The sequence below is a fragment of the Perissodus microlepis genome, chromosome 22, assembly GCF_051167445.1.
Source record: "Perissodus microlepis isolate ML-2025 ecotype Zambia chromosome 22, ASM5116744v1, whole genome shotgun sequence".
NCBI classification, from domain to species: Eukaryota; Metazoa; Chordata; class Actinopteri; order Cichliformes; family Cichlidae; genus Perissodus; species Perissodus microlepis.
In genome coordinates this window covers 15,437,694-15,464,053 of record NC_140481.1, presented here as the reverse complement: position 1 = coordinate 15,464,053, position 26,360 = coordinate 15,437,694, and the positions used below count along the sequence as shown (strand labels likewise).

The following is a 26,360-nucleotide window of genomic DNA, read 5'->3' as shown; positions in this document are numbered from 1 at the left end:
GTAAAGATATGTTGCCATGCATTTTTTTTTCTTTTTGCAAATTACTATTAATTTCTTTTTATTTATGTTATCACCGCAATTTCCCTGAGCTCACTGTTAATATGATCTGCCACCGTGTTCACGCACTGTGTGTGAATGATCCTCCAAGGCCTGCAGAGGCTCTTAGGTGCTTATTATTCCTGTTTAATATCAAGTGATTGTCTGGCCCATTGCCGCCCTGTGCTTACAGTATATTTTTCTGAGTTATGATGATGAGGTAGTGATGGGACGTCTCATAAGTATGAGCACACAGGAGGAAATCTTTCTGTCAGTGAAGATGTGATGCCTAATGTGGCGTGATGTTTTGTGTTGTCCAGCCTCACACCCTGCGGATTAAGATGGATGTATAAACACATGGCTGAAGCACAAACAAGGACATATGTATTAAGAAACCTCACAACCGTTTCCTAGGCTCTCATTCTGTAGCTGCACATAAGGAATATTTTACTAAAATAGCACAGATACAGGTTGAATAGCTTTCTCTGTTTTTTAAACTGTGCTCGCTAAGAAGTAAGATATAGTGTTGCTATACATGCTGTTAGGACATGCAGACTGAAGAGTGAGACAGGACAGGCCTCTTACTGTAATCTTGTAGGCATGCACTCTCCTATTTGCCTTGTCATGTACTGCTAGAGATATGACATGATATATCTATATTATCTGCTGCCTGGACAACCGCAGGTAAACACATCACTGTTTGGCAGGCAGCTGTTTGTTTCTTGTTGTTTTCCTCTTTGTGTGTTTGTGGCTGAGCATTGTGATCATTCTGGTCTTGAGCCCATGACATTGACCTGACAGTTTTGCACACTGTGGGGTTTAGAGGTTAAGCTCTGCAAATCCTGGTTATGACAGGAACCCTTTCTACGTTTCCAGGTAAACCATTGCACCATCCTATAGTTTCATGGTAAGGGTGACGTCTTTATATAAAAGTGGAGGTTGCTGTCACTGAAAATATCGCGCCAGTCAGTGTTACTATTCCTTTCTGTACTTGATCAGCCGGTCCTTGTCACGATCTTCTTATCTCTGTCCTCCTGGCTTGCATTGTAAGGAATGTAGAAATATCTCAAAGTGAAAAACAAAACCAAGTCTAGGAAACGAAGCAGTCTTTAAGCATTAGTTGGATATAAGTATAATTATCTTTTTGATCATGTATTATCTATAAAGGTTTTCTGACACTCATCCCAGAGCTGTCCAAGTCTTCCTGTTTGTTCTTCTCTCCTTCTCCATCAGCAACATTGCTAACTTTACCTCCGAGGAATCCTTCAGCCTGGCTTGTATGTGTTAATTGCTTTCTTCAAGCGTCTTTGAACTTCTCCCCCCTCGATAATGAGTTCTTTTAAAGAGATGAGGTTTGACATGACAGAACAAAGACAGTGTGAAGGGCACAGGGAACATAGAATACCAAACATTTTCTGTAATTCAGAACAATTTCAAAGTTGCCGTGTCACCTTTGCCATCACTTAATGTCTGCACTGTTTGATTAAAAATGGATTTTTTTATTTTAGTTTCTTTGTTAATCTTTTGATTACTTAAATGATAAATTTCACTTTATGCTAAATTGGCAAGCATGCCACTTTTAATTCAGTGCGATATCACTTTTAGTGACTACTTCAACCTCAAGCAGTCGTGTTGAGCGACTGCCAGATCACCTCACTTTGTGGGGTGATTCAGGGTGTGTCTGTAAGGAAGTATCAGTATGTAAGATGCCGTAGCACCTCGTTTGTATGTCTTCCACCCTTCCTCTGTTGCTCTGCCCAATTTCCTGATTTCGTTTTCCTGTCACACCCCTTTCTCTTTTGGTCTTTAGTTCTGCCTTTAGCCTTGTGCCTGTTTTCTTCTCACCACTCTCCACTTACCTTTCAGTTTTCTAACTATTAATCTCAACTTCTCCAGAGAGTTAGGGGCTCTATATCACCTCATTAATTATGCAGCTTGCTGAAAACCTAGCTAGAGGCTGCAGGTATAGCCTCAGCTGAATAGCTCAGCCCAATCATTTCTTTGGATCTTTCCCTCTTTCTTCTCTACCGTAAAATGAGACGCAATCTTCGGGACTGCATCCATTCTGAAGAACACTAATGGGAATAGCATGTAACCAGCTGAGCCAGATTTGGCCGTCTCTTTCTCTGACATAGAATGGATGAAGATGATGCTATTCTTACCACATTTTGTCTGACCGTCACATATCTTCAGGGGAAATGTTTTCTGAAAGGAATGCAATGTAGAAAGCACAGCTGTAAAGAGATAGGATCTTGGACATTTTGAAAAGACTTTGTATCAAGAGTGGGTTTATATAATTTTAACTTGCAGGATTGAATTATGTTTGTAATTGTCAGATTTCCATGGGCTAACTATAATGAAATGGAAAAGCAATACATTCCCCTGCCTCTCAAGCAGACTTTTATCCTTTTGATGAGCTCCAGTGCGATTGCCTAAAGCTGCGTCCACACCGGAAGTGATGTGGCGACCGTATAAAGTGAATGAAACTATGAGCAAAAATACCCACTGGCGGCACAAAGTGGGAGGGACCCAAGATAAACTTTTCTCAAGTTATAAGTCAGCCAATGAGAATGTACCATACTGTTAATTGACAAATGACCTTGTAGTAAATACATTAATAGGTTACCTAGGCAACAGGAGGCTAGGATGTCTGTGAGCGACCAGCTGTCAGCTTCACAGCGATGCACAACGACTGAACCACTACTAGTGTGGGTACAACTTTAGACTACAGCTGGAGATGGTAGTTCTTGTTCTGTTGGCTCAGTGTAGGAGCCCATGAAATGGATAACCAACTTCTGAATGTTCTGGTTAGAGCAGAACGTCTGTCAACAGGTGCAATGGATAAAAGTGGCGTACAAAAACAACCTTTCATAGAAGCAGCAAAAAGAAATCAAGGACCACCCCAGCAATCTCGCCACAGCAGTCTGATTAGCAGCGCCAAAAACTTTCAGAATAACAGTGAGGCAATTGTCCCGTAGTACATCGATGGCGGATGGCATTATCTCAGTTGCATGAAAAGTAAGTCACCTATACACTCAGGTGGCTATCAATATACCTGGGCAGCCTGCCAGGTAAAGTTCGTGTGCGGCAAACACTCTGACACCTAGCTCTTGGTATGAGGAAGATGTTCTCATCTTGTCACCGTTTCTAGATGACTGGAGCCAGCGGGTGACAGCTGGGGCCAGTCAGCCGGGATTCATAGCCCAGTGTGTGTATATGTGTACTTAAGAACACGTACACCCAGGACCAACACCTATAAATAAGTTAAAGTCACTCTACTCCTATAAATAAAGTTCTAGTTGTTCTGGGCATTTCCCTGGATCTGCTATCTGAACGACTGAAAAGAGCTCTTGATATGAAAACTAATATTAAAACGTGAGTGTGAGAGTTAGTGATTTTAGAAAAGAGTGTTTACTGCATTGTCGGTGGGACGTCTATGGGTTGCAGGTACTGGTTCATGTTAATGTCGTTTGATGTTTAAATTCTGCACCGATGGACCTCAAACCACTTGAACACATAGGTATGTGTCATGTAGTGAAAGCACGTTCCCGAAGCCCCTGTGAGAATGTGTTAGGGAGTCTGTGTGTGTCACAACACAGGCCTTTATGCAGCCTGAAGTTAGGGGGGGCTGCATTCCTTTAAGGGCTCAAGTTTCGAGCTCCCACAATGTGCGTGTGTGCATGTGTGTGTGGTGTCTGAAATTGTGCCTCCATGTTCTTTAAAGGGCATCACGACTGAGGTCAAAAGTTAAAGTCTCAAAGGGCAAAACCTTGATTCTGGCTGGTATGCATGTGTTTGTCTGCCCCCCCTCTTCATTCATCGGTGAATCATCCAACTCAGCGTATAACATTCTGTGTTGTGGCTTCTGATGTTTGGTCTGACACACTTCATTGCTTTATTAATGCAGTCCTTCACTTTCTAAAGTCCCTTTCTTCTCACATGTCAAACCTTCAAGATAACATTCTTAGGAATTTATCTCCGTCTGGTCGAGAATGTCTCTTGCTCTGGGGCTAGTTTGTAGCTGCGTTGGCTTTTGTCTACACCTGACAACTCGCATTTCTAAATGCTTCCTTTCGTTTTGTAAGAAGTTGACCCCCCCCCCCCCCCAAAAAAAAACAAACAAAAAAAAACGCAGTAGCCCAGAATTCCCAGAGGTAGCTTGTGGAAATCATTTTGGTGGTTTTCATCAGATTTGACCTTCAATAGGCAGCTGAGAAATGAAGCACATTTTTCTTTGTCACTTTGCTTTTTCATTCACCAAAAAACAAGCCGTGATTAGTTTCGGAACAGACCAGTGTGTCTGACAGGTGCATTTGGTCAGCTTCCTCTGCTCCTGCAGAACATGCTGTTGCTGAGTGAGGCCGTCACAGAGCCTGGTTAGGCCGCTTTCACACACTTTTCACTGCACACTACTACTTGTATTAGTTGTCCATTACTTGTAATTACCAATTATGATGACTGATGGAATGTTTTCCGGGCTAAGTTGGCAAGCAGTTCGGATTTTCCTGTTGAGGATTTTATACAATTACCCAGTCATTAAACATGGCTCAGCATGAGGACAACCTGAGGGGGGTGATTTTCATGTGTTTTGGTTGTATTGTTCATAACTTCGGGTTTCGTAGGGGGTCAGTCGTCGTCATGCAACACCGCATTCAAGAAAATCACCCAAAGACAAATATTAGCTGCAATGTTCCAGGCTAAAAAATAAGTCAACACTTCTAAGCAAACTCTCCTGTCTTTGTTTTACTCGCAGGATGTTGGTTTGCGTGCTTGTGATGATGTGAGAATATAAGCTTTAATACCCCTGATTGTTTTGGGTTATACTCGTGGTTTCATCGAAATAGATGTTGCTTGATGATGGATCTGGAGATGTATTTCTAGCAGGTTGCTTACGGTTATTGTTCCAACTTTTATTTTCCTTGTACACAAGATACTCATCAATCTTTAGTGGTGGCTCAGGAGGTCTTGATTGAGATAATTAAAGGGCAGAATGAGGACTACGATAAAAGACTCATCAGGAGCTGGAGTTTGCCTTTTTCATGCGCTTTCAAATGTTTCAACAACACAGATAAATCTTAGAGGGAAGTCAGATGCAAGGACAAAGCAGATACAGTGCTTAGGGCCACGTTGTGTTTGGTTTTTCTTTTTTTTTTTATGGGTTCAGAGGTTTCAAAGAAAACGATTTGCCACCGTCCATTTGAATTTCTACACCCCATGTTTCTTTTGAAGGTGTATGTAGGGTGAAATTGACTAAAATATTTAACTTCTAGGAAGAAAATTGTTTCCATGTTTGACTTTGTGCCACTTCTCTGCTGTTATACCCGCTACAGAATACCAGACAGCTTTTAGACTGCAGGTTTAAGTTATTCATCAGTTGGAAATTTTGCTCTGTTTATGCACACCAACAACGGACCATGTCTGCAAATGAAGACATCCACTAAAATGGTTTATTTTTTTTACTCCTTCTTGATATGCAACGACTTGCCCAAAATGAATGTTACGAAACAAAACAAGACTTAGTGTCTAAGCAAAGGCTTCTGAGCAACACCGTCTGGAATTTCTAACCTGCTTCTGGATGTGACAAGAGATTGAAGACTTCACATTTAGATATCATGAGTGATGTCTCGATGGGTTTTTTTCTTCAGTGTTTTGCCGTCTTTGTGACATTGACTTGCCAGATTAAATAACTGCTGTACTCTGATGAGGCTTTCTTGGGGTGGGGTAGGGAGGGGGTTTGGGGCCATGGGGTGGACGTCACTATGAAACTCCTCGGTCTTCAATGGAACAAAGAGCTCAGTGTAGCCTGGAGAAATCTCTAGCTGCATATGGTGTACGTTTCCAAATGGGTGGGATCTCATCTGCATTGCCTCGCTGCCTGAGCCAGAGATGTCTTTGATATTGCATCTTGGATGTTTTGCAAAAACGTGCTTAGATCAAAGATATCTGTGCTGCCAGGCTGGCTGTCTTGGTTTTACTTTGATAACAGCTTGATCCATGTAAAAACAGTTAGATCCAAGTAATTAGCGTCATTGTCCGCTATTCTTTCTGTCTGTTTTGAGTTGGTTAGAAGCTGACACGGCATGGTTTACACTCTGAGACTAGGATATGCCTCCTAGAAGCTTTCAGTAGATGAGGCTTTTGGGCATCTTTTTGATGTAAGCAGGAAAATCTAAGCTTTTTTTCTCTCTTTTTTAAATTCATCCAAAATATATTTGTTATACTATTTGTAAGTGGTAGTCTGTTACAGGTATGCCAGCATTATGATGCTGGGAAAAAAATACTTTAGCACCATTCAGGCCAGAGCCACTCTTATAAAATATGAAAGGAGATATGTTTTGATTTCATTATTTGATATTCTTTTGAAAGAAGAACTTGATCTGCATTGTGTTTTGCTCAATAATAAAAGTGTCTCTCTCTCAGCTACAAACTCTCAGATGGTTTTAGCAAATTACTTTTTGTACACTTTATGAATACTGCTTTTCAGTAGGTGACTTTTTTTTTTGACTCCCCCAAAACATTTTTCACACTTCACTTGCAAAAACCTGAATCCACTCTGCATCACGTAGGACAGAAAATAGTCTCAGTAATACTGTACAGATGTTACTGAATAATTTATCATATTCACATGTAAGCAGCATTCAGTATGTGATTCAATCTTGAAACTGAGGGTAGGTGATAAAACTGCCTCCTGTTATTCCAAAAAAAGCAAATCCGAAGCTTCAGCTTGGCAAAAAAACTCCGAACAAAGAAAAATAGCTACATTGACACTGTTTTTATTATTATTCTTTGAATCCTAATTTATGTCTATATGCAATGTGTCTTTGATACAGCAGTTGCAACACATAGCACACACTCAGATGCACGAAAAAAACAAAACACTGCTCTTAGTAAAAATAATGAGCTAAATGTTAACCAGCGTCGCTACCCGTAAAGAGAGCTGATGTCCTAATTGCAAGTCTGTGGCACATATGATGCTGTGAATTTGTCTAAATGAAGCTGTAAGGAACTTTAATCTAAAATTACAATTTTGTAAAGTCAGCAGTCTCACGAATCCCAAGCCTAGAATAGCTGCAGATGTGCGAGTGATGCTAACGATTTCCCAGACTTTATGCTAACTAACTGGTGGCTATAACTTCAGTGCTCTTAATTTTGATATGAAAATATTAAAACTTCTAGTTATTTTATCTATACAAACAGTTGATTTTCTTCTACTTATCCAGTTTAGGGTCAGCCCGTGACCACACCCTACATATGTTGGCAGGCTGTTGCAGAAAGACACCGAGCAGTCTTTGGACTGTGAGAGGAAGCCAGAGTACCTGGAGTAAACCCATGCAAACACATGTGCAAATCGAACTCTGCAGTAAATTCTAATGGCTCCACGTGCACAGCAGTAGACCCAGCGCAAGGGGTCTTTTCATAACGTGTAGCTTTTTAAAATCATTATAAAGGGTTTCACTTTTCAGTGAGGCTGTGTGATTAGGGGGCAGGGATAGTTCAGTAGGTAGAGTGGTGGCTTCATGATCGGAAGGTTGGGGGTTTGATTCCCCTGAACAGCTACCCTGAGGTACCCCTGAGCAAGGTACTGTCCCTACCAGAGATGGGCAGTAACGTGTTACTTGTAACGCGTTACTGTAATCCGATTACTTTTTTCAAGTAACGAGTAAAGTAAGGGATTACTATTGCAAAAACGGTAATTAGATTACCGTTACTTTCCAGTAGGAACGCTGCGTTACTGCGTTACTAAAACCGTGATTTTTTTGCAAGAATGTCTCATGACAGTGACGTAAGCGAGTGCCACGTTTGTGACAACAGCTGTGTGCAGATCAACAATGGATAATATATCGAGTGCAGGAGAGAGTATGAGCGTGCAGCGTTTAAAGCGTGGAAGTACTGACCTTATTTTGAGTTTGATTCCATAAAAAGTGACAAAAACATTAGCATCCGTTGTGCGTGGGAAGAAAACTTCTTTTTACAGCGAAAAAAACCCCTAAGCTTTCAAGCAAGCACCGAGTGCGCTATGACGTAATGGGAAATTCACAGAGAAACTCGCGGATTCTTCCACTGACCGCCGCGGCACACCTGCACCAGGGTAAACCTCCGCCTACCCTGCTCCTGTTTTACAGGTGAAAATAGAGCAACAGGACCGCTAGTCTGTGACTTTATTTATTTTCTGCTGGGTTTTACTTGCATCTATTTGAAAGAGTGAGTGTAAACACACACAAAAAAATATTTTATGTGCTGGAATGTGCAGAAAATAGGTTTAAATGTTAAACTAATTTATTCAAGTCAGAGAATGTTGCATATAATTAAATTTTTGCTTGATGCATAAAGTTAAAATATTAAAACTAATAAAACAAGTTTTAAAAAGGGACTTTTCCATTTGATTACATTTTGTGATGGATTATGCAGAAAAAGTAGAATTAGCCTGACAGATCTATCGCTTTATTACCTATTCAGGTTGTAAATCGTGTTTTTTAAAAAGTAACTAAGTAACTAAGTAATTAATTACTTTTGAAAATAAGTAATCAGTAAAGTAACGGGATTACTTTTTTGGGTAAGTAATCAGTAATTAGTTACTGATTACTTTTTTCAAGTAACTTGACCAACACTGGTCCCTACACACTGCTCCCCGGGCGCCCAGTGGCTGCCCACTGCTTCACTGAGTGAATGGGTTAAATGCAGAGAGGAATTTCCCCACGGGGATCAATAAAGTATACGTTATTATTATTATTAATAGCTGACAATAAATTAGCAGTTTAAAAAAAAAATTAAATTACTATTGTTGTGCTGCGACTGTAAAGGGTTTCAAAGCAAAACAAGGTCGTGAACCACAACAGCACTTTGTGTCATGGTCTAGTGCTCTACAAACCGAAGGGATCGATTCCCTCCTCTGCTCTCCTTCCCATCTTGGTTAACCTTGGATTGTGGTTAACAGAGCAAAAATTGATCCGCAGCTATGGTTTGTTTGTCTACCCCCCAGCAAGGACTACTGAATCAGAGGTCACTCTCCACACACTGCCTCATACACTCTATTCTCTAAACTTGCTCTTAATGGAAAAAGAGCAATATCTCTCAGAAAGTTTTCAGATAATGTAGAGTTTTTGGCTCCGTGCCTCCTCTCGGTCATATTTTTTTTTGTTCCTGCCTTAGTTCTCTACCCCTTTCCTTATTTACTGTATATCCTCTTCATTCTCCTTTCTATCTCTTCATCACAGCTGTCCATCTGTTTCTCTCCCAGGTTTATCATTCTCTCTTATCAGCTGCTGGTTCCTCTAGACTTCCTGCACCTCATATCAGCTGTACTGATTACACTGTAGCAGCGCTTTGCTTTCAATAGACTATGTGTTACTGTCAGTGCATGCACAAACAAACCAGAGCGGTGGGGTGGGGTTTCATTTCTCTCATAGCTATGTTTTCTACTTAGTTAAGTAGTTCATCTACTCAAATGTCAAGGAAGCCTTCCAGGCACGTTAGCACTAAGCAGCTTAATAAAGGTGTAAAATGGTCATTGGATGACCAAGATGGCTGCGTTTAATAACCTTTGATTTGCTTTGGTTTGTGGGAAAAAAAAAAAAAAAAAAATTGTCAACTCACAGACTGCCTGAACCTCAGAGTGACTCTGGAGAGCTCTGTGCTCAGCCCACTCAATGGGCCCCACTTAAGACTTGATAAATTTCCCATTATTTTTAGACGGCAGTGATGGAGTACCAGGTAGCACACACCCATTTCTGCTTTCCTCTGAGCTTCTTGCTTCCTGTGTGGAAGCACTGCCCAACAATGGCACACAAACACTAAGCCAGTCTGCTGCAAAGCCCCAGAGATAAATGCTTCTTCATGTGAAACAATCACAAAAATGTAATCTGGAAACCCCGGGCCATGCTTCCATCCCTCTATTTGGAAATCTGTCTCTGAGAGGTTTCAGAGCAGCTTTGAACACTTGAACCGTGGCAGAACACGGAGGATCGATGCCAAGCAATAATTCCAGGCAATAAGTGGGATTATATTTGTCGTTTATTTGACAGTGAATGGTCCCTTGGAAAATATGAGCTCAGTTTATTGGTTTGTCTACTGTGTGCCAGCCATGCAATCTATTCGGCTGCTCTGCTTTCCTCTGCATACTCGCGGCCAGACAGATCTGATTAACTGTCACACTGATACAATGTGGACCCACTTGCTCTTCGTAATCATACCAGCTGCAAAATAAGACGAGAATCCAAAGATGTTTAATTCTAACATTTCATTTTTGCTTTGTTTAATTTTGGGAACATGATAGAATAATATCAAAGGGTGTGAAGAGTGTGGTATGTGGTAGAAGGGACAGATGTGTTCAAGGTGGGGGTGGTATGACATCAGGGATCGGCTCTGAGACGCTTCTTGTTTGAAATGGTGATGGACAGGCTGACACATGAGGTCAGGCAGGAGTCTCATTGGACTATGATGTTTGCACACGGCATAGTGATCTGTAGTGAGGGTAGGGAGCTGGTAAAAGACAACCTGGAGTGCTGGAGGTATGCTCTGGAGAGAAGAGAAATGAAAGTCAGTAAAAGCAGGACAGAATGTATGTATGTGTGCGTGTGTGTGTGCGCGTGTGTGTGAAAAAAGGCAGGCAGGTAAAATTAAAAAAAGATGAATATGCAAAGAGCAGAGGTATTGAAGGTGACTGAGTTTAAATACCTGGGGTCAACCATCCAAAGCAACAGACAGTAGGTGGAGATAAGCGTCAGGGGGGATTTATGACAGAAGGATAGCAGCAGGAGTGAAAGGGATGATTTACTAGACTGTAGTGAGACTGTTATGATGCGTGGTTTTAGGGAAGGATTTAGAAGGATTTTATCGGGAGTGACCAGAATGAACAGTACATCAGATAGACAGCTCAGGTTGAGAGGTTTGGAGTTAAAGCTAGAGGCTGAGTTTGTCTGGACATATGGACAGGAAGGATGGTGAAGATGGAGCTGCCAGGCAGGAGGAAAACCTCAGAGATGATTTGTGGATGTAATGAAGGGGGACTTGCACAGGGTTGGTGTGACAGAGGAGGAGGGAGAGCGATATGGGGGTAGGTGATCCGCCCAGGAGACCCCTAAAGGGAACAGTTGAAAAAAGATGATTTATGGAACATCTAATAAATGTAGTTTTTGGGGTTGTTTTTGAGGCCGAGCCAAAAAAAAGTTTTAAAGAAATCTGTGTAGTCAGCATTAAAAATATTTTTGATTGATTCACCCCCTTGTTTAATTGCTTCAAGTTCTTTGTCCAGTAAAACATATTTGCATTTTTTTTATTGTATTCAAAGGGCTCCCTGCAGAGTCAGCTAATCTAGCCAAGGCTGGGTTCCTTTCACACACAAAAGCTGATGAAGCGCTTGCTGTTGTGCTCCGAAAAAAACAAGTTTAGTTTATAAAACACAATGTGCCAGAATACTGATTCAATTTCTAATGTATTCGTACCCCTTTGCTGTTCACATATGTTTTGCAAATACGGTAAAGGGAAATGTTTTAATTGAGTTATCAAATGTCCTGTAAAGTACCATGTTTCCTCTTGCATATTAAAGCCATCAGGCCTCATGGATATAAAAGCTGTGCGACTTTGGTGTTTTATTAGTTTGCTTTACATCGAGCCTACCGACACAGCTAAGACGACGCTGGAGAAAGTGTAGGTACAAGTCTGTCAATGTCTCTGAGTGCCCCAACAAGAGACTCGACGGCAAGCATGAAAAAAATATTTCTGCAGAGATTGACCAATTTTACCACTGCTAAAAGTGCTTCCGTTAAGTAGCGAGTAAAATGTATGCATACTTATGCCAATAGGATATTTCAGTTCTCCTTTTTAATGCATTTGCAAACAGTTGCTGTGTCATTATGTAGAAGGGATGAAAAGAAGAAGAAATACTTTTGATAACCGATTGGAACATAAAAGTGCTATAATGCAGAACAGCCATCATGTTAATCTTCATGAATGCCTATCCTAGAAAACAAATGCAATTTTGGTACATTTTGAAATGTAACATAGCAACCTAACATATGAGTGCGCCGGTCAGGAAGAAAAGGTTAGGAAACGAGATGAGCCGCCGCCTCGGGGCGTTCTGTACGGGGTGCTAACCCCCGCAGCACACGTATTCCTAGGCTACATCCCCCAGGTACACTGGGGGGAGGAGGTGAACAGTTGAGACAGCCAGAGTGAGTTTGACCCAACAGTTACACTATGTTCAGATCACCTCTCTGCTCTCCTTGGTTGACCCCACTCGCTGACTTTCTCTTTGTCTCTCTCCGTTTCTCTCTCCCTCCCTCTCTCTCCGTCTCCCTCCCACCGACTATCCACTGAATTACGTGAGCAAGAGGAATGAAAAGATGTATTGTGTTCTTTTGAATGCGAGCTGCGTGTGTTTGTGTTCGAGTAGCTGCCATCCTCTACCGCTATGCAGACATTGCGGCCTTAGCATGCTACAGTGGTCAGAGGAGAAAGGGATGTGTTTTAAGCACCATTGTATTTACCGCCCTTTTCCTCATGTCATAAGTCCAGTGTTGCTTGCAGCGCACACAGAGGCTCCATTTCAACAGTCACACTTGTACACAAGTTATTTTACTCACTGAATCATGTGGAGAGTGGAAGTTAGCCCAGTGAAATTGCAACGTACACTCTGGTTACTGTATAGGTTTTGCATCAGAGTCCAAGTTGGCAAACTGCGTCCACTAAAACTACCATTTAGACAGCAATGTCGCTTTTTTTTTTCTTCTGTGCACTCTTGAAATGGAGCCATCTGACTACTTTACAGTGACGATGAAGACACACCAGTCTTTAATTATCAAAAAAAGGGTAAGAATTACCTCAAAAAACAAGAGATTTGATAAGGTTAGGTTTATTTTTCACAGCTGCTTTCTCTTTTAATGTGCAGACAATTTTTTTTTCTGGAAATCTGAATGGCGTGCGATGAGAAAAGGATTCAATGAACTGTTTATATTCATTTTGCAGTGATGGGAATTTATAGATTACATGAAAACTGCACTCTAATTCAACTCCAGACCATTTTCGTGATTTTTTTTTTTTTTTTTTTTTTTTTTTTTAAAGATTTGTAGCAAGAATATATCATATATTAGCACTTTTTTTTTTCCTGACAAAAAACCCATAAAATAAGAGAGCCTGTGACAAACACACTTTGCCATTCAGTCACTAAGCAGACACGATAGTCTATTGTCCTTCTTGAGCAGCTGCTTAAACGCAGTGGGATGCAGCTAGTTTTTATTCATCAGCGATAACCTTTCTTGCTGATGTTTGCTGTGGATTCAATCTGTCTGTCCACATATTCAAATGTCACCTCTCATTGCTAAGCGAGAGCTTGAAGGCCAAAGAGTGCCCTTTTCTCATACAACTCAGATGGGGTACAGTCTGATGAAAATCCAACCTCATTCAACTGCTACACTGTATTCTGTTCAGGTTGTCTTTACTGTCAAAGAGCCCTTCTTTCTGTTTGCCTGCCTCTGCATCTGCAAGCCTCATTACGCCCCCACTTCTCCCTGTCTACCTCCATCAGTGTCCCCGCACGCTTGTCTGTCTCATCAGCTTCATCTCTGTTGGCATACATGAGCGAGTGGGCTACGTTTCATGCCATGTTCTCGTCTTCTGACTCGTGACCTTCGTCACTCGCGTCTAGACTTTAATCAAACAAAGGAAAGTAACACAGTGAGTAACAGATTTAACAATTTCGACTAACAAACAAGAAAACATGACTGTGTAAAACAAAAAAACCCCAGCTTATTATAGCTCGCTTGAGCAATAATAACAGAATTATATAAAAATACACTGAGGGAGCCCTGGTATTCACCACAACAGGGAATGCTCAATTCAAAGCCAGTTTGACAGGTTGTCAGCTTAGTTCAGTATAAACACTGGAAGCAAGGGAACCAGCTACATTGGCTTTGTCCGAAAATAACAAAAATCTAGATACTGGAACCTTTTGAGGACAATTTGTGGAGGTGAGAATCGGTTCTTTTGCTAGAACCAGCAACTTCCCTTCGGCCTTTTCTGGTTTCTTGCCAACATAACAGTACAAGTACAAAAGTTCAGGAAGATGCAGTTATTTTACAAAATTTTGAACTGTTCCATCAAAATGACCCGAGCCGCCAGGTGTAAAAAAATCTTGATAAATACTATGGGCAGCAATCCAATACCAACATTTACCAACATTTACTGACTCTATAAAAATGCAATTTTGTGGCTTACATTTGTCATTCGTGAGGGAATTGAAATTTTACCAGATGTTTCGGTATTAGTAATAGTAATAGGATTCTGTTTGGCTCACTTCAGAGGCCGGTTTTAACACAGTCTGTTTCAGAAAATCTCATCTTTTCCCGTTGTTGTAATCGTGTTCCTCTGTGAGCTCAGTGCCATCTGGGAATCCCTGTGCTCCCACATCGATGGAGTGTAGGGATCCCTCTAGAGACACAGTCACGCTCACAGTCTTGTGCTTTCGGCCCGTGACGTACATTTTGTGACAAGGGAGGCATCAGCGGGCATAAACTGAGGTTCTGGTCTGAAGGCTGCCGTCTCAGGCTTCAGGAGCTTTTAATAGGGCCACCAAATCGAAGTGATCTGAAGTTGGTTTCCGAAAAAGATTTCCAAGGTCATAAACCTGTAGCTTTCTGCGTGGCCTCTGCAAGTTCATTACAGCAAGCACAGCTGTGTGTGCTGATAAGACCTACTTTTTCTGTCACTTTGTTCTCCTCTGTTTCTGTGACTGATCTTCCCCCACGCACTTACATGTTATAAAGAGTAATAATACATATCTTTAAGTGACAGGTTTATAGTATGCATATTATCTCTACAAAATAACCATGGACGGAGAGACGGATGGATATTCCAGCCTCGATTCGAGGGCTCATTAACTTCTTTGAACTGCAGTGTTCTTCCTCGCTTCTGTTACTTTTCCTTACAGTACAAGTGGTTTGGGCATGGTGCCAAAATAAGGCTTTAAAAACAGCATAAAGATTAAAATTTACACTCCTCAGGGTGTTATATAGCACAGACAGACTTGTGGTACAGTAGGTGTGATGGTTCCTGCAGGTGTGTGTGTGAGTGTGCTAAATGAAAATAGCTCTGCATATGCGGTCTAATTCCCAAAGAATGCCTGACTAGTCGAGACTACATATGGATGTGGTTTAGCTCGGCTTTAATGCTAAATTAAACTGCAGCCTTGTGGTTGTAATTTAACTAGGTCCACCACAAAAAACTTCTGGTGCGAAAGGTGAATTTTGCTGCCATTAGCTGACTCTGTAGCGCTTACTGTTGCATTTGTAGGCAGCTGTAAGGGATTAAATTTAGTGTTTTTATATCTTTGTTAGATGTGGGCATGACGCGTTAATGCAGAATATTCCTGTTAACTGGCCACTGGCCATTGTTTTGCAGTGTTTGTGTTTAGTAATGACCGGTGCTGTCCTGAACACTGTCCATATCCATATGGGCCAATTTCCCAGTCAGTGTGTGCTTAGTTTAATCACTTGTACATTGAAATCACAAGGGATGAATGTGCATATGCTGTCTAAGTAATGTGTTAATGCAGTGTAAGAGTAGGATGGTGCAGTTATGCACATGCACGGTGTACCCTTAAGGATGCAGCTTAAGCACTGCAAGCTGTTACTGTACTGTATGTACTGCAGCAGTGCAGCTCTAGGGACAGACTAAAATCACTTGCTGCACACAGAAGGAGTGTAAAGAAGAGAGGGATGGAGGTAGAAGGGGAGACGGAGGACTTCTAAAGTCACAAGGAAGGAAGTGTGAAAGAGAGGATGACTGTAGGTATTCATTGAGGAAGAAATAAAGACGAGGTAAAGAGCGATGTAGATGTGACATGTCCTCGACTTTATTCTTTTCTTCCCTTCACCTCTCCTCATCTATCTGCGTTCGCGCTATTTCCAACTCCCTTGTCTCTCTTTTCATCTCTTCATATATTAGTCTGGCAGTCGACCAGCGCAGCATCGAACTCCTGTCTGCTTGCGGCCAATTTGGAAGGAATTGCTCACCCATTAAAGCGCATGTCCACTGCGACTTTCATCCCTTTCCTCTTATGTGTTTTTCTTCCTTCTCTTCCTCTCTCTCGCTGTCCTGGGTGAACAACCAGCCCGTCTCTCCTTGCATCAATAAAGACCAAACTGAAACTTGGATTTTTCAAGGGTACCACTGCTCATATTCAAAGACGGGGGAAGCGGGGGGGAAACAAAAATAGTGGAAAACACAAACACTTATGGCGTCCTTTTGGGTGCAGTACTCCTCGCAACAATGATTCCTTTGTGCTGTAATAGGCTGAAATGAGACCTGGAAGTGTTCTTTTTCCCATTTCACAGTGATCCATAGGCTATAGAGTCTATTTAATGAGAGATACAATCTTAGGCGCACACAAACAGACGGCTGCCAAAGTTTTAACAGATGGAATGTATTTTTTTCTTTACATATCAACAAGGACAAACACAAAAAGACAGTCAGATTAAAGGAAAAAGCACAACAAAACTCATTTTCATCCATTCAGCAGGTAAATATGACCAAGATGTCAAAACTCTCTTTTTAGTTCTTTCCACCTCATCCGCTTCTCTTTTCACGAGCTGTCACCTCGTTCTTTTGTGCCCATAAAGGGGAAAAAAACATGCAGTTCTCCAGCAAATCAAATACCTGTATCTGCAAATATGCATGCAAATGCTTACGGGGGCAAAAAAGGGGAAAAGAGCTCTGCTGTCACCACACATGGATGGGTATTTTTTCCCCCCACATAGTTCCATTAGCTGGATTTGTAGCTATTTCTGTCTAAACTCTAGAAAAGTCTCTTTGCTTCAGATAAATTCCCTTTATTGGGAGGGAAAGTGAAGCTTAGAAGCACAGATATAAATTAGATGAATAAGGAGACCAACACAACACTTGCCGAGCAAGCAATTATTGTAATAAATGTCAACAATGTGTGTTTAATAGGGCCCAATCAGGGCTGTAGGATCAGCTTGTTCATACTCACGTTTATCTTGCTGCCTTTGCTTTTATTAAATGACAAGATTGATGCAAATTTGCCATCGGAGAAGAGGCTCTGAATTGATCTGTTTTGAGTAAATTCGATTTCTCCTCCACAGCAACACCCATTTATCTAGACGTTCATACATCTAAATGAGAACAGAAAAAAAACAGGCAGAGAAAAAGAAAAGAATGACTCAGATAATGCCAAACTTTCACCTAGTACTGCCATTCAGTCAGTAGCCACGGGAAGCAGCCGCAAATGTTCCCAGCTTTTGTTACCCTCTGATTTATAGTCAGTCACTGTGTCCTTGAGGTGTTAGTCTAGATTTCCTGCTTACCAGTGGGTGGACTCTGTGTATTGTGTTGCTAAGAGTATGCTGTTATCATTTCTTTTATGACCTTGTAATTGCTATCGTAATTATTCACAAGAGAAGAGAGGTAAATGGTTTGGAATTAACTGGTTGCGAACCAGTGTTACTGTGTTACTGTGAGAGGGGAAAACGTGTATACAGAACTCTGTGTGTACTGTACACACTGTATGTAAGAGAGTACCAAGGGTAAATGGACCACTTCAAATAGCAACATGTGCATTGCAGCCTGGCTTCACGCATTCATCAAGTCACATGGAAGATTAAGCTGTTTTTCCCCCACAGCAAAGCCTTCAGTATTCACGTCAGTAAAGCGCAAGGACTCAACTATTACAGGAGGGAGGATGTGGGGGTTTTTAATTTTGTTTTTTTTAGGTTGCAGAGGTATTCAGTTATCCCCGTCCATAAACAGATCTGTCAGGGTTTTTGACTTTTTCATCTAGAGCAACATTTGTGCTCATTCATTGGATTTCATACTATGTAAATCTTCGGTGGGGTTTGGAGGCTTTGGGCCCGATGCTGCTTGGTTCAGTGCTCATTGGCATTCAGACACTGTGTGTGTGTGTGTGTGTGTGTCAGAGGAGTGAAGTGAAGAAGACTGAAATTGTAAGTGAGTATTCAGGTGTGTAAAATACAGTCAAATCATAACCTTTGACCTCAAAATAGTTTTAATTCTTCAAATCAAGACATCAGAAAGTATTGCTCAGGTCTAGAGGTAATTTCTATAAATGGGCCTAAATATAAAGTCGTATGAAGGTGAGATTTGGGATGCAAAAGTATCCACTGGATTTCCAGTAGCTATAAGTTAAAACACCTAAAAATTGCCATTTAGTTTTTTCAAAAACCTGAAAATTTAATCTTTTTTTAAAATAAATGTAAAATGAATACGAACTCTCCTCCCTCTGTGTTTGTGACACACAAACACAGAGGCCTCTCTTCTGCGATGGCACTGTATCAATATTATGCTTTCTCCACCCTGCTCTGTTCCTGTTTGCACAGCCCAGTAAACGTACCCACCTAGTAATCCCTAATGGAGAAAATCCAACTCTCCCTTTGTGATTCGCTGAGATCTTTTCGTCTCTATTTGTTTCTCAGAGACCCGCCATGTTAAATTTGTTCGACTTCTTCAACCTCAGCTGCAGCTTTTTTGTTAACACAGGAAACTCTGTACTGGAGGTGTCTTTCTGTGTCACTTTTAACCTTTTTGTTTCACACAGTTTCCCTCTGTCACTTTCTCTTCCTCTCCTCTCACTTGAAAGTCTAGCTCCCTCCATTGTGCTCTCACTGTGATCGGAAGCTTGTTTTTGGATTTGTGCCGTGTGTGTTCACGTCCCTTTCCTTGTACAAGTCTTTTAGGAAAAGCATGCGCACCGTGTTGTGCAGACATGCATGCACCCTGCTGAGTGAAACGCTTCAGTCATCAGAAATGCATTTTACATCACAAAAGCAACAATTAGGTCTGTTGTATAACATGAACTCCACTTAATATTGAACAACAGTCTCTTTATGACGTAGATGTGAATCATGTGTCACAGTGATCTAATATCTTCTGATAGGCTGCATAATGTCCAGCCAGACGGCACTGTTTTTTTTTCCTTTTTTCCTTAGGAGTATCCCACTCTGTGTGGATGACTCAGTGAAAAACACTAGGCTCGCAGGAAGAGAGCCTCTTGTACTAAGGCAATATATAAAGTGACGAGTGACAGACTAAAAGAAGGGCTTTAAGAGCGCTTCAGGGTCATGATCTTGCTTGAAAACAATAGTGTGTCATCGGATGGAGAACGAGGGGAAAAATTGTGACAAGTGAAAGAGGGGTATGTGTAGAGAAAAACAACAGAGAATCAAGGCACAGATGATTTATTTCAGCCTTGTAGCTGCCAGTACAGCTTATCATGTGAAACCAATAGTGTATATATATTCAGAGACCACTTTATTAGTACTGGGTTGGACCCTTTAGAACTGCTTTAATTCCTTATTGTATACCTTCAACAAAGTAGTGGAAGCAGTCCTCAGAGATTTTGGCCCGTGTGTATATAGGTGATAGCATCACACAGTTGCTGCAGATTCATCTGTTGCACATCCATGATATGAATCTCCTGTTCCAACAAAATCTCAAAGATGATCTTTTGCATTGAGATGCAGTATTATCCTGCTGGAAGCAACCATCAGAAGGTGGACACACTGTGATTATAAAGAGATGGACATGTTCAGCACAATACTCGGGTAGGGTCTGATGCCCAAACAATGTTCAGCTGGTTCCAAGGGTGCCAAAGTGTGCCAAGAAACTTGTATCAGCCTGAACCGTTTATACAAGACAGGATGAATTCATGCTTTCATGTTGTTTATGCCAAAATTCTCACTTTTCCATTTGAATGTTGAGATTCATCAGACCAGACAACATTTTTTCAATCCTCTAATATCCAGTTTTGGGCTGTGTGAATTGTAGTCTCAATTTCCAGCTGCTGTAGCCCATCTGCTTCAAAGTTTGACATGCTGTACATTCAGAGGTCCTCTGCCTTGGTTGTAATGAGTAGTTATTTGAGTCAGTGTTGCTTTCTTACTATGTCTACCTGCCTAAATACAAGTTGCTGCCTTGAGATTGGCTGATTAGATTTGCATTAATGAGCCAGTGTAGCTAATTAAGTGGCTGGTGAATGTTTACGTCTAAATTTTTGACAGAACTGCAAATTTATGTCATCCGCTCTTTTTGTTGATATAAGTTATTATCATTACAATGGAGGGACAAGAAACCACCTTTTATACCTTCCAGTATAACTCTGTTGAACAAATCCAGGTGGTGTGTGTTTTGCTTGTATATTGTGGTGCTTAAACTAACTACTCAACTTTGTGGCCTTGTTGGATGTGCTGTTTGGCTCATAAAGCTGGTTGTAGGTTTACAAAGGAGCGCTTCAAGCTGCTGACTGCCCACCCTGCGGTGGGGCAGGTAGAAGAAAATCCATGCTTAAGATTATGTGGTGGAAATGTAATCGTGATAATTATTATCAAGGTACTTTGTCTTCAAGTAAAAAATATTTTTAGTATTTTCTACGAGCAAACAAAAGACTTCCAAGTCATCATGAGGGTCTGAGAAACACTAAGTCCGAATGAAATACCGGACACGTTCTACCTCGGCTTCTACCTTTGTGTAACCCACAGAGGGTTAAAATGAAAGGATAACCCCCAAATGTGTTGGAGTGCAAAAGGGTCAAAGTAACACAAATCACTGAACAGTAAACAGCACTCAAAGGGGAAAAAAAAGGACACACACACATGCATCCATGTCCTATTTTTTGTTGTAAGGAAATGATGAGAGGTTGTGTACAGTGTGCACAAACGAAAATAAAACATTAAAATTGTCTTTACAGGCAATTTTCTTGTAGAATTCTTTGTTTTATCTTCCTGGTGCTGAAGTTAATCAAATCTAAATTGGCATTGGGTGAATCAGCACCGAAGTGAACACCAATAAAATCTTAAAATAAGACGGCAAAATAAATTACAAGTTACATGGCAAAATGTTCCACGCAATGTTTCAAAGGAGTGTCTCTTCAAGAGATTGAAATGGACTGCCAAAGCACAGTTTAATCTACACAGATACTTAGATTTTACAGTAAGGCTGAGTTTTTCTGTATAAGTCTTGCACAGAAATGTATAGTTTCTTTGTCATGCAGATAAATATTTGTAAATGTGTGAAGTACATAAGTATTTTTTCAATGGTTTAGGTTATCTACGTTCTAGATATGTGTTTTGTGCAGAAAAAGCTGCATGAAACATATTTTAAAATGATTTGCAATGTACACACAAAAAAAAAGATGAACTGAATGTTGGAAAATCTGAGCAAACATTAAAGAATCCTGCACAGAATGAGAAGGCGCTGGTCATTGACAGTCACGCCGAATGCATTTCACACCTTACATTACAAATGTACGAGTAAGAAAGTAACAGTTTGCCTGATGACACACTTGTGGGGGTTTTTTTTTATGTTGTTTTTTTTATTATTAAAAATAACAGCTTTTCAAGACATCTGATATTTAAATGTGTTACAGTCGTTCAAATCTATCAGGTCACATTTCAAAGGGTCTCATTCAGAATCTTTTGGCAGAGGAAAATCCACAACCTGCTGCGTAACATTCCTGTGTCAGGATGCTGTTTGTTCAGCCATCTGAACTCAGCAGAGGCAGCATAGGTTCTGCAGCCCCTCAAAGACTTTACCACAAAAGCCCCCCCACCCCTACTTGGACCACCTACAGCCATAGACCAATTAAAATCACCACCCGCCATTTCCTGACCCAAATGGTTTGGCACGCACACGTGCCCCTCATTCGTAGCTACATACTCAAAGTGATGATGATAGTAACAACTGGAGAGAATAGAAGCGATCAATAAATAATGGATGATAAGTGGCCCAGCTCATTTATTATTAATATTCTCAATTACCACTAAAGGGCCCACCTGACTTGTCTCTGTGCACGCGTTTCTGTGTATAGGTCACAGAAGATGTGTGTAAACATGAGCAAACTGGTGTTTGTAACTGGTCTTCTATTGTACTGGGTGCATGTCCCACAGACACATATGGCAGATGCTATATATTGTTTATAGAAGATGGTGTATGCTATAGGATATACTATATTACAGCCTCAAAAACTGTGAGATCCATCCTGATATTCAGTTGTCAGGTGGCCCGTTGCTCAAAGATTCACCCCCTTCTCTCTGCTTTTAAACAAAAGCACGAGAATTACAGCCGAATCTGTTTTCTAACAAGGCTGTCCTGCTTTCCTGTTTTTCCTTTCTCCACTCGTTCCTGCAGATCACCACTCTGATCAACCACAAAGACAAGCCAAAGAAGTCAGAGCGCACCCTGGCAGCTATACACAGGGTGGGCCAGGCGGTGAGTGTAGCAGTGGGGCGTTTTGTAGCAGTCGGGGAGGCCATCGCCGCAGAGAACCAGGAGCTGAAGGATGAGATGGGTCAAGCCTGCTTCGAAGCTCGCAGAGCAGGTGAGCATCTTTGGTTGGGCCTCGTTCTTACTTGACATTTTTACTGAACTGCTGCACATAAACGTAACACATAGTGGAGTGTTTGTTTTCTAGCTTTCACTCCTTTCTATGTGTTTGATGTATAAAGTAAGTGTTGTTTTGTTTTTGTTTTTACCTTAAAGGCTTCTTCGTGATGGATCCTGTATTTTCCTGTAGTAAACTTGGTCATTTTTTTATGATGCTCTGTTTTTTCCACTGAGGGTATATTGACCTGGCTGTCCAATAAGCTGCAGGCTTCTCATCAGTGTTTTGTTAAGACAACCAACGACAGTTTCATAAAGCATCGAGCATCACCTTCAGGCTTCAGTCTTATCAAATTTTATCAAATTTCGATTAGTCTGAACAGCCTGGCTGTCAAACAGTATTACACCAGAGGACCTCCAGAGTGCTCTAAACACATTGCTGTTATTAGGTTGGAAGTAAAATATGAAAAAGTGCTGCTGCACCCAAGGGTGCTGTGTAGAGTGAGGGAATTAATGTGTGTATGTGGGCTTGGGAAGCACTGCATAATGGATTCTGATAGAAGGAAATAGGAGACTTTATGCAGCAGGCTGTTGGTGAGATTAAAAGGGTTGTAGTTTCCCTAATATTCAGCACCTCAAACAGAAATGGATAGTTTCTTTGTTATGCAGATACACATTTGTAACCTGTTTGAAGAACCAATCATATTTTCCCATCGATTTATATTAATTGACCTTTTCTGTGTTGATTTCTCTCCACGGCTGCATCTCTAAAGAGAGATTCTCTCTACTAACATCTCTACATTTGTAAAGATCTAAGTGTTCTGTAAATATTCTTCCCAAAAGCTATATCGATGTGGATAATCCTGGTGTCCTTGGAAGTTTAATTACATAGAATGTTTCATCCATAATAATGTGTCTTATGTTAAGGCACAGACATACAAACATACACTACAATCATTATATTAAGATTAGTGGTATTAGTAGTAGTAGCAATACTACAGATTATATAATATTGGATACCCTAATGGGATTTTTCTGATAAAGTCATCATGCTGAACATTTCAGGGTTTCAGCCCAAGTTCTAAAACATGCTCATGAGGTCCTGGAGTTGAGTTGAGTTGAGCATTTAATAGTTGCCCTCTCTCCCGGGATGCAGTGTAAACCATTTCTTCATAACCCTGAGCAGATCGGAGCAGATTTGTTTGGATGTTTTCGGCAAATTTCATATGCATGCTATTTAAACCTGCTTTAACCTCCATCTCATTATTGAGATGCTGGTTGGAGACTATAGCACATGGTCAATATTTTGTACGTGCCCCAGCTTGTAATCTCTTTGCCATTTAAAGTATTGGCTTTGAAAAGAGGATCGAAGTGTGCGACCACTCGCAGCCAGGCGCAGCTAGTCTGTTATCAGTCTGGTATCAGTTTGGGTTGTGTTACATGCAGTCTGTTTTCGATAGTACAGCAGTTTACTGTGATAAATCAGCACAAACTGTAAGCCTGGTACCATCTTTTGAAAATCTGTTGCTGTCTACATACACAGAAATTCACATTAATTACTTACATTCAGAGTCTGATTCTCATACATCTGAAACAGAAATTCCTCCAGAAATAGTGACATAGTTGCTGACTTACGCAATCTGCAACTATTGTTTTATGTAGGAATACACCAAGAAAAAGTTGATTTGAGTCTCCCGTTGTAAGGAGACTGGTTGCAGACGAGTCGTGTTCCTCAGCTCAGACTGATTGCAACGTGTTGGCAATTAAATGGCATTTGTTTGTAAACCTTCACCAGTCTGTCTGACAGACAGTTGTTTGAAGGTTACCACCCACCAGGAAACCCCTTATTTTTTTTTCCATCCATCCGTTCTCTTCCGCTTATGCTTAACAGGGTCGGGGGCTATCCCAGCTATCATAGGGCAAAAGGCAAGGTACACCCTGGACAGGTTGCCAGTCTCATTTTCATTTATTTATTTTTTTCTTCCTGCTCATTGCAAGGCTACAGTCTTTTTATTTATTTCTTTAGACTAAGCTAGAAATGCATAACATATCTGTTGACACTGAAGCCTGTACCTGGGGTCTTCTTGTTGCTCCCTGAAAACTACAAAGAGATGCTAGGAGTCTTTGGAGAGGTCAAAAAAGTAGCCACCAGTGTTAAAAGACAAGAAAGAGCTCTAACTGAAGATGGAAAAGACAAGGTGATGTTTTTGTGAGAGATTTGCTTTTCCCACTGTTTTTAGCACTTCCCTTTGTATTGCCTTTTTAAGATCCTGTCTAAAAATATAGACTCTCTGGCTTCCTGTCAGTCCAAATGTTCTCACAACCCTTAGTTTAGATAGTTGTTATCACTTGCAAGTGTAACTTTTCTTCATCTCTGCCAACTCTTGCAATCTTATCACACAAAACAAGGACCTCATTTAGCCTTCTACAGACTAAACCGGAAACAATATCGCAGCGGATAAGAATTTAGCCTCAACACCGTGATAATAGGTTTATGTTGTGGGAACCAGCTTGTGTAGCTTTAATCCTCTCACAGTGCTGATTTGTAAAGACGGCTAAAACTCAAACAAAGAGAGTGCTGGTGGGAGGAGGAGAATAGACTGATGAGAAAGTGTGTGTGTGTGTGTGTGTGTGTGTGTGTGTGTGTGTGTTGTGAAGCTGCGTGCGCTGAGGTAAAACCAAGTAAAGTGTATGTGTGCACCTGTGTGTGTGTGTGTGTGTGTGTTGCTTGCCCACTGTGACTAATTTATTCCAGTTCTTGCTTTCCTCTCAGGGAGGTGTTTTCACAGTTTTCCCTCATACTTATACTGACAGTCTGTACAATTGTTCCCTGATTAAAAAAACTCCCCCCCCCCCCCCCCCTTTTTTTTTTTTTCCTAGTCTCTGACTATTTAAAAAAAAAAATGATAATGGAGGCATCTTGAGGGATGATAAAAAAGGTCTTTTCTCTTAGATTTTGTTAAAGTCTCTGGGAGAAAGAAGGGCTAGTTAGTGAAGGATTGACATTTCTCTAATACCTAGCCGCAGGGAGAGTTTAATCAGGCAGGCTTCAGCCTTGTGTGCGCTGTAATGAATGAAATAAAAGCAGGCTGAAAGCACTAGTTTAATTAGATGCTACCCATCATCGGCGCGTCGCAGGGATCCAATGAGGCAGGTCAGTGAAGGCAATCTGTGCTGGATCTCTGTCTCTGTCAGTTTCACTCAGTTTCTTAGTGTCATTCTCACATTTCCGTGATTTCTGCCTTTCCCTTTCTTCCCAAGATGTCAAAGAAGGGTAGCTGGGATCAGGATGAGAATGAGTTTGCGTAAAGTAAACTATCAAAATGTTTTATCTAAGTAGCATATGATATATAAATGACACAGAAACACGGCTACAGCAATGTTGGCACCTATACACTCTGGCTTCCTGTCAGATGTCAGATTCCAAATGTTCTCACAACCCTTAGTTGTTATCACTTGCACTAGCCTGCACTACACACAGTACAACTGAGGTGGTGGGGTACATATTAATTTTGAAAGTTGTTATGTAGTTGAAAGTGGGATTATATAAGATTCCAAGTGTAATGTGCCTGATCCATTGCCATCCATAGAGTCAGGCAATATACCAGCATACAACAGACTACACTGTCTGGTTTTCACTTATCAATAATGAGTCGATGATTCAGGAAACAAAAGCAGAATTCATTCACACAGCACACAACTTTTTATGTTGGGCAAAACTGCTTTGTACATGAACAGCTAGATTTGACACGTAAAAGCTCAGTAGGATAAGTTTGATTTCAACTCAAGATTATGAAAATCTGTGCCGGGCACAATTTATATTCTGCTAATGGAGAGGCGAGAGTTGGATCAGGCCTCTGTTATCTACCCTGGTCGTGGTCACGGGGGGGTTGTGCAGCATTCTTTGTGAGGTGGGCCTCAAATGTTTTAACTGGTTAGCAGAGCTGGCACTGAAAAGCAGCCTGTCGGATGCAATCAGT

At 41.0% G+C, this 26,360-nt stretch overlaps 1 protein-coding gene across 2 annotated transcripts in view; it reads left to right on the top strand.

Moving 5' to 3' along the window:
• ctnnal1 (catenin (cadherin-associated protein), alpha-like 1) overlaps positions 1–26,360 on the top strand; it is a 53,925-nt gene that overhangs the window by 7,890 nt on the left and 19,675 nt on the right. For both annotated transcript variants that reach the window (XM_084919212.1, XM_084919211.1), the window contains exon 2: positions 22,189–22,378. In XM_084919212.1, the coding sequence (XP_084775338.1) occupies positions 22,189–22,378 (190 nt within the window). The remainder of the gene's footprint in view (positions 1–22,188; positions 22,379–26,360) is intronic.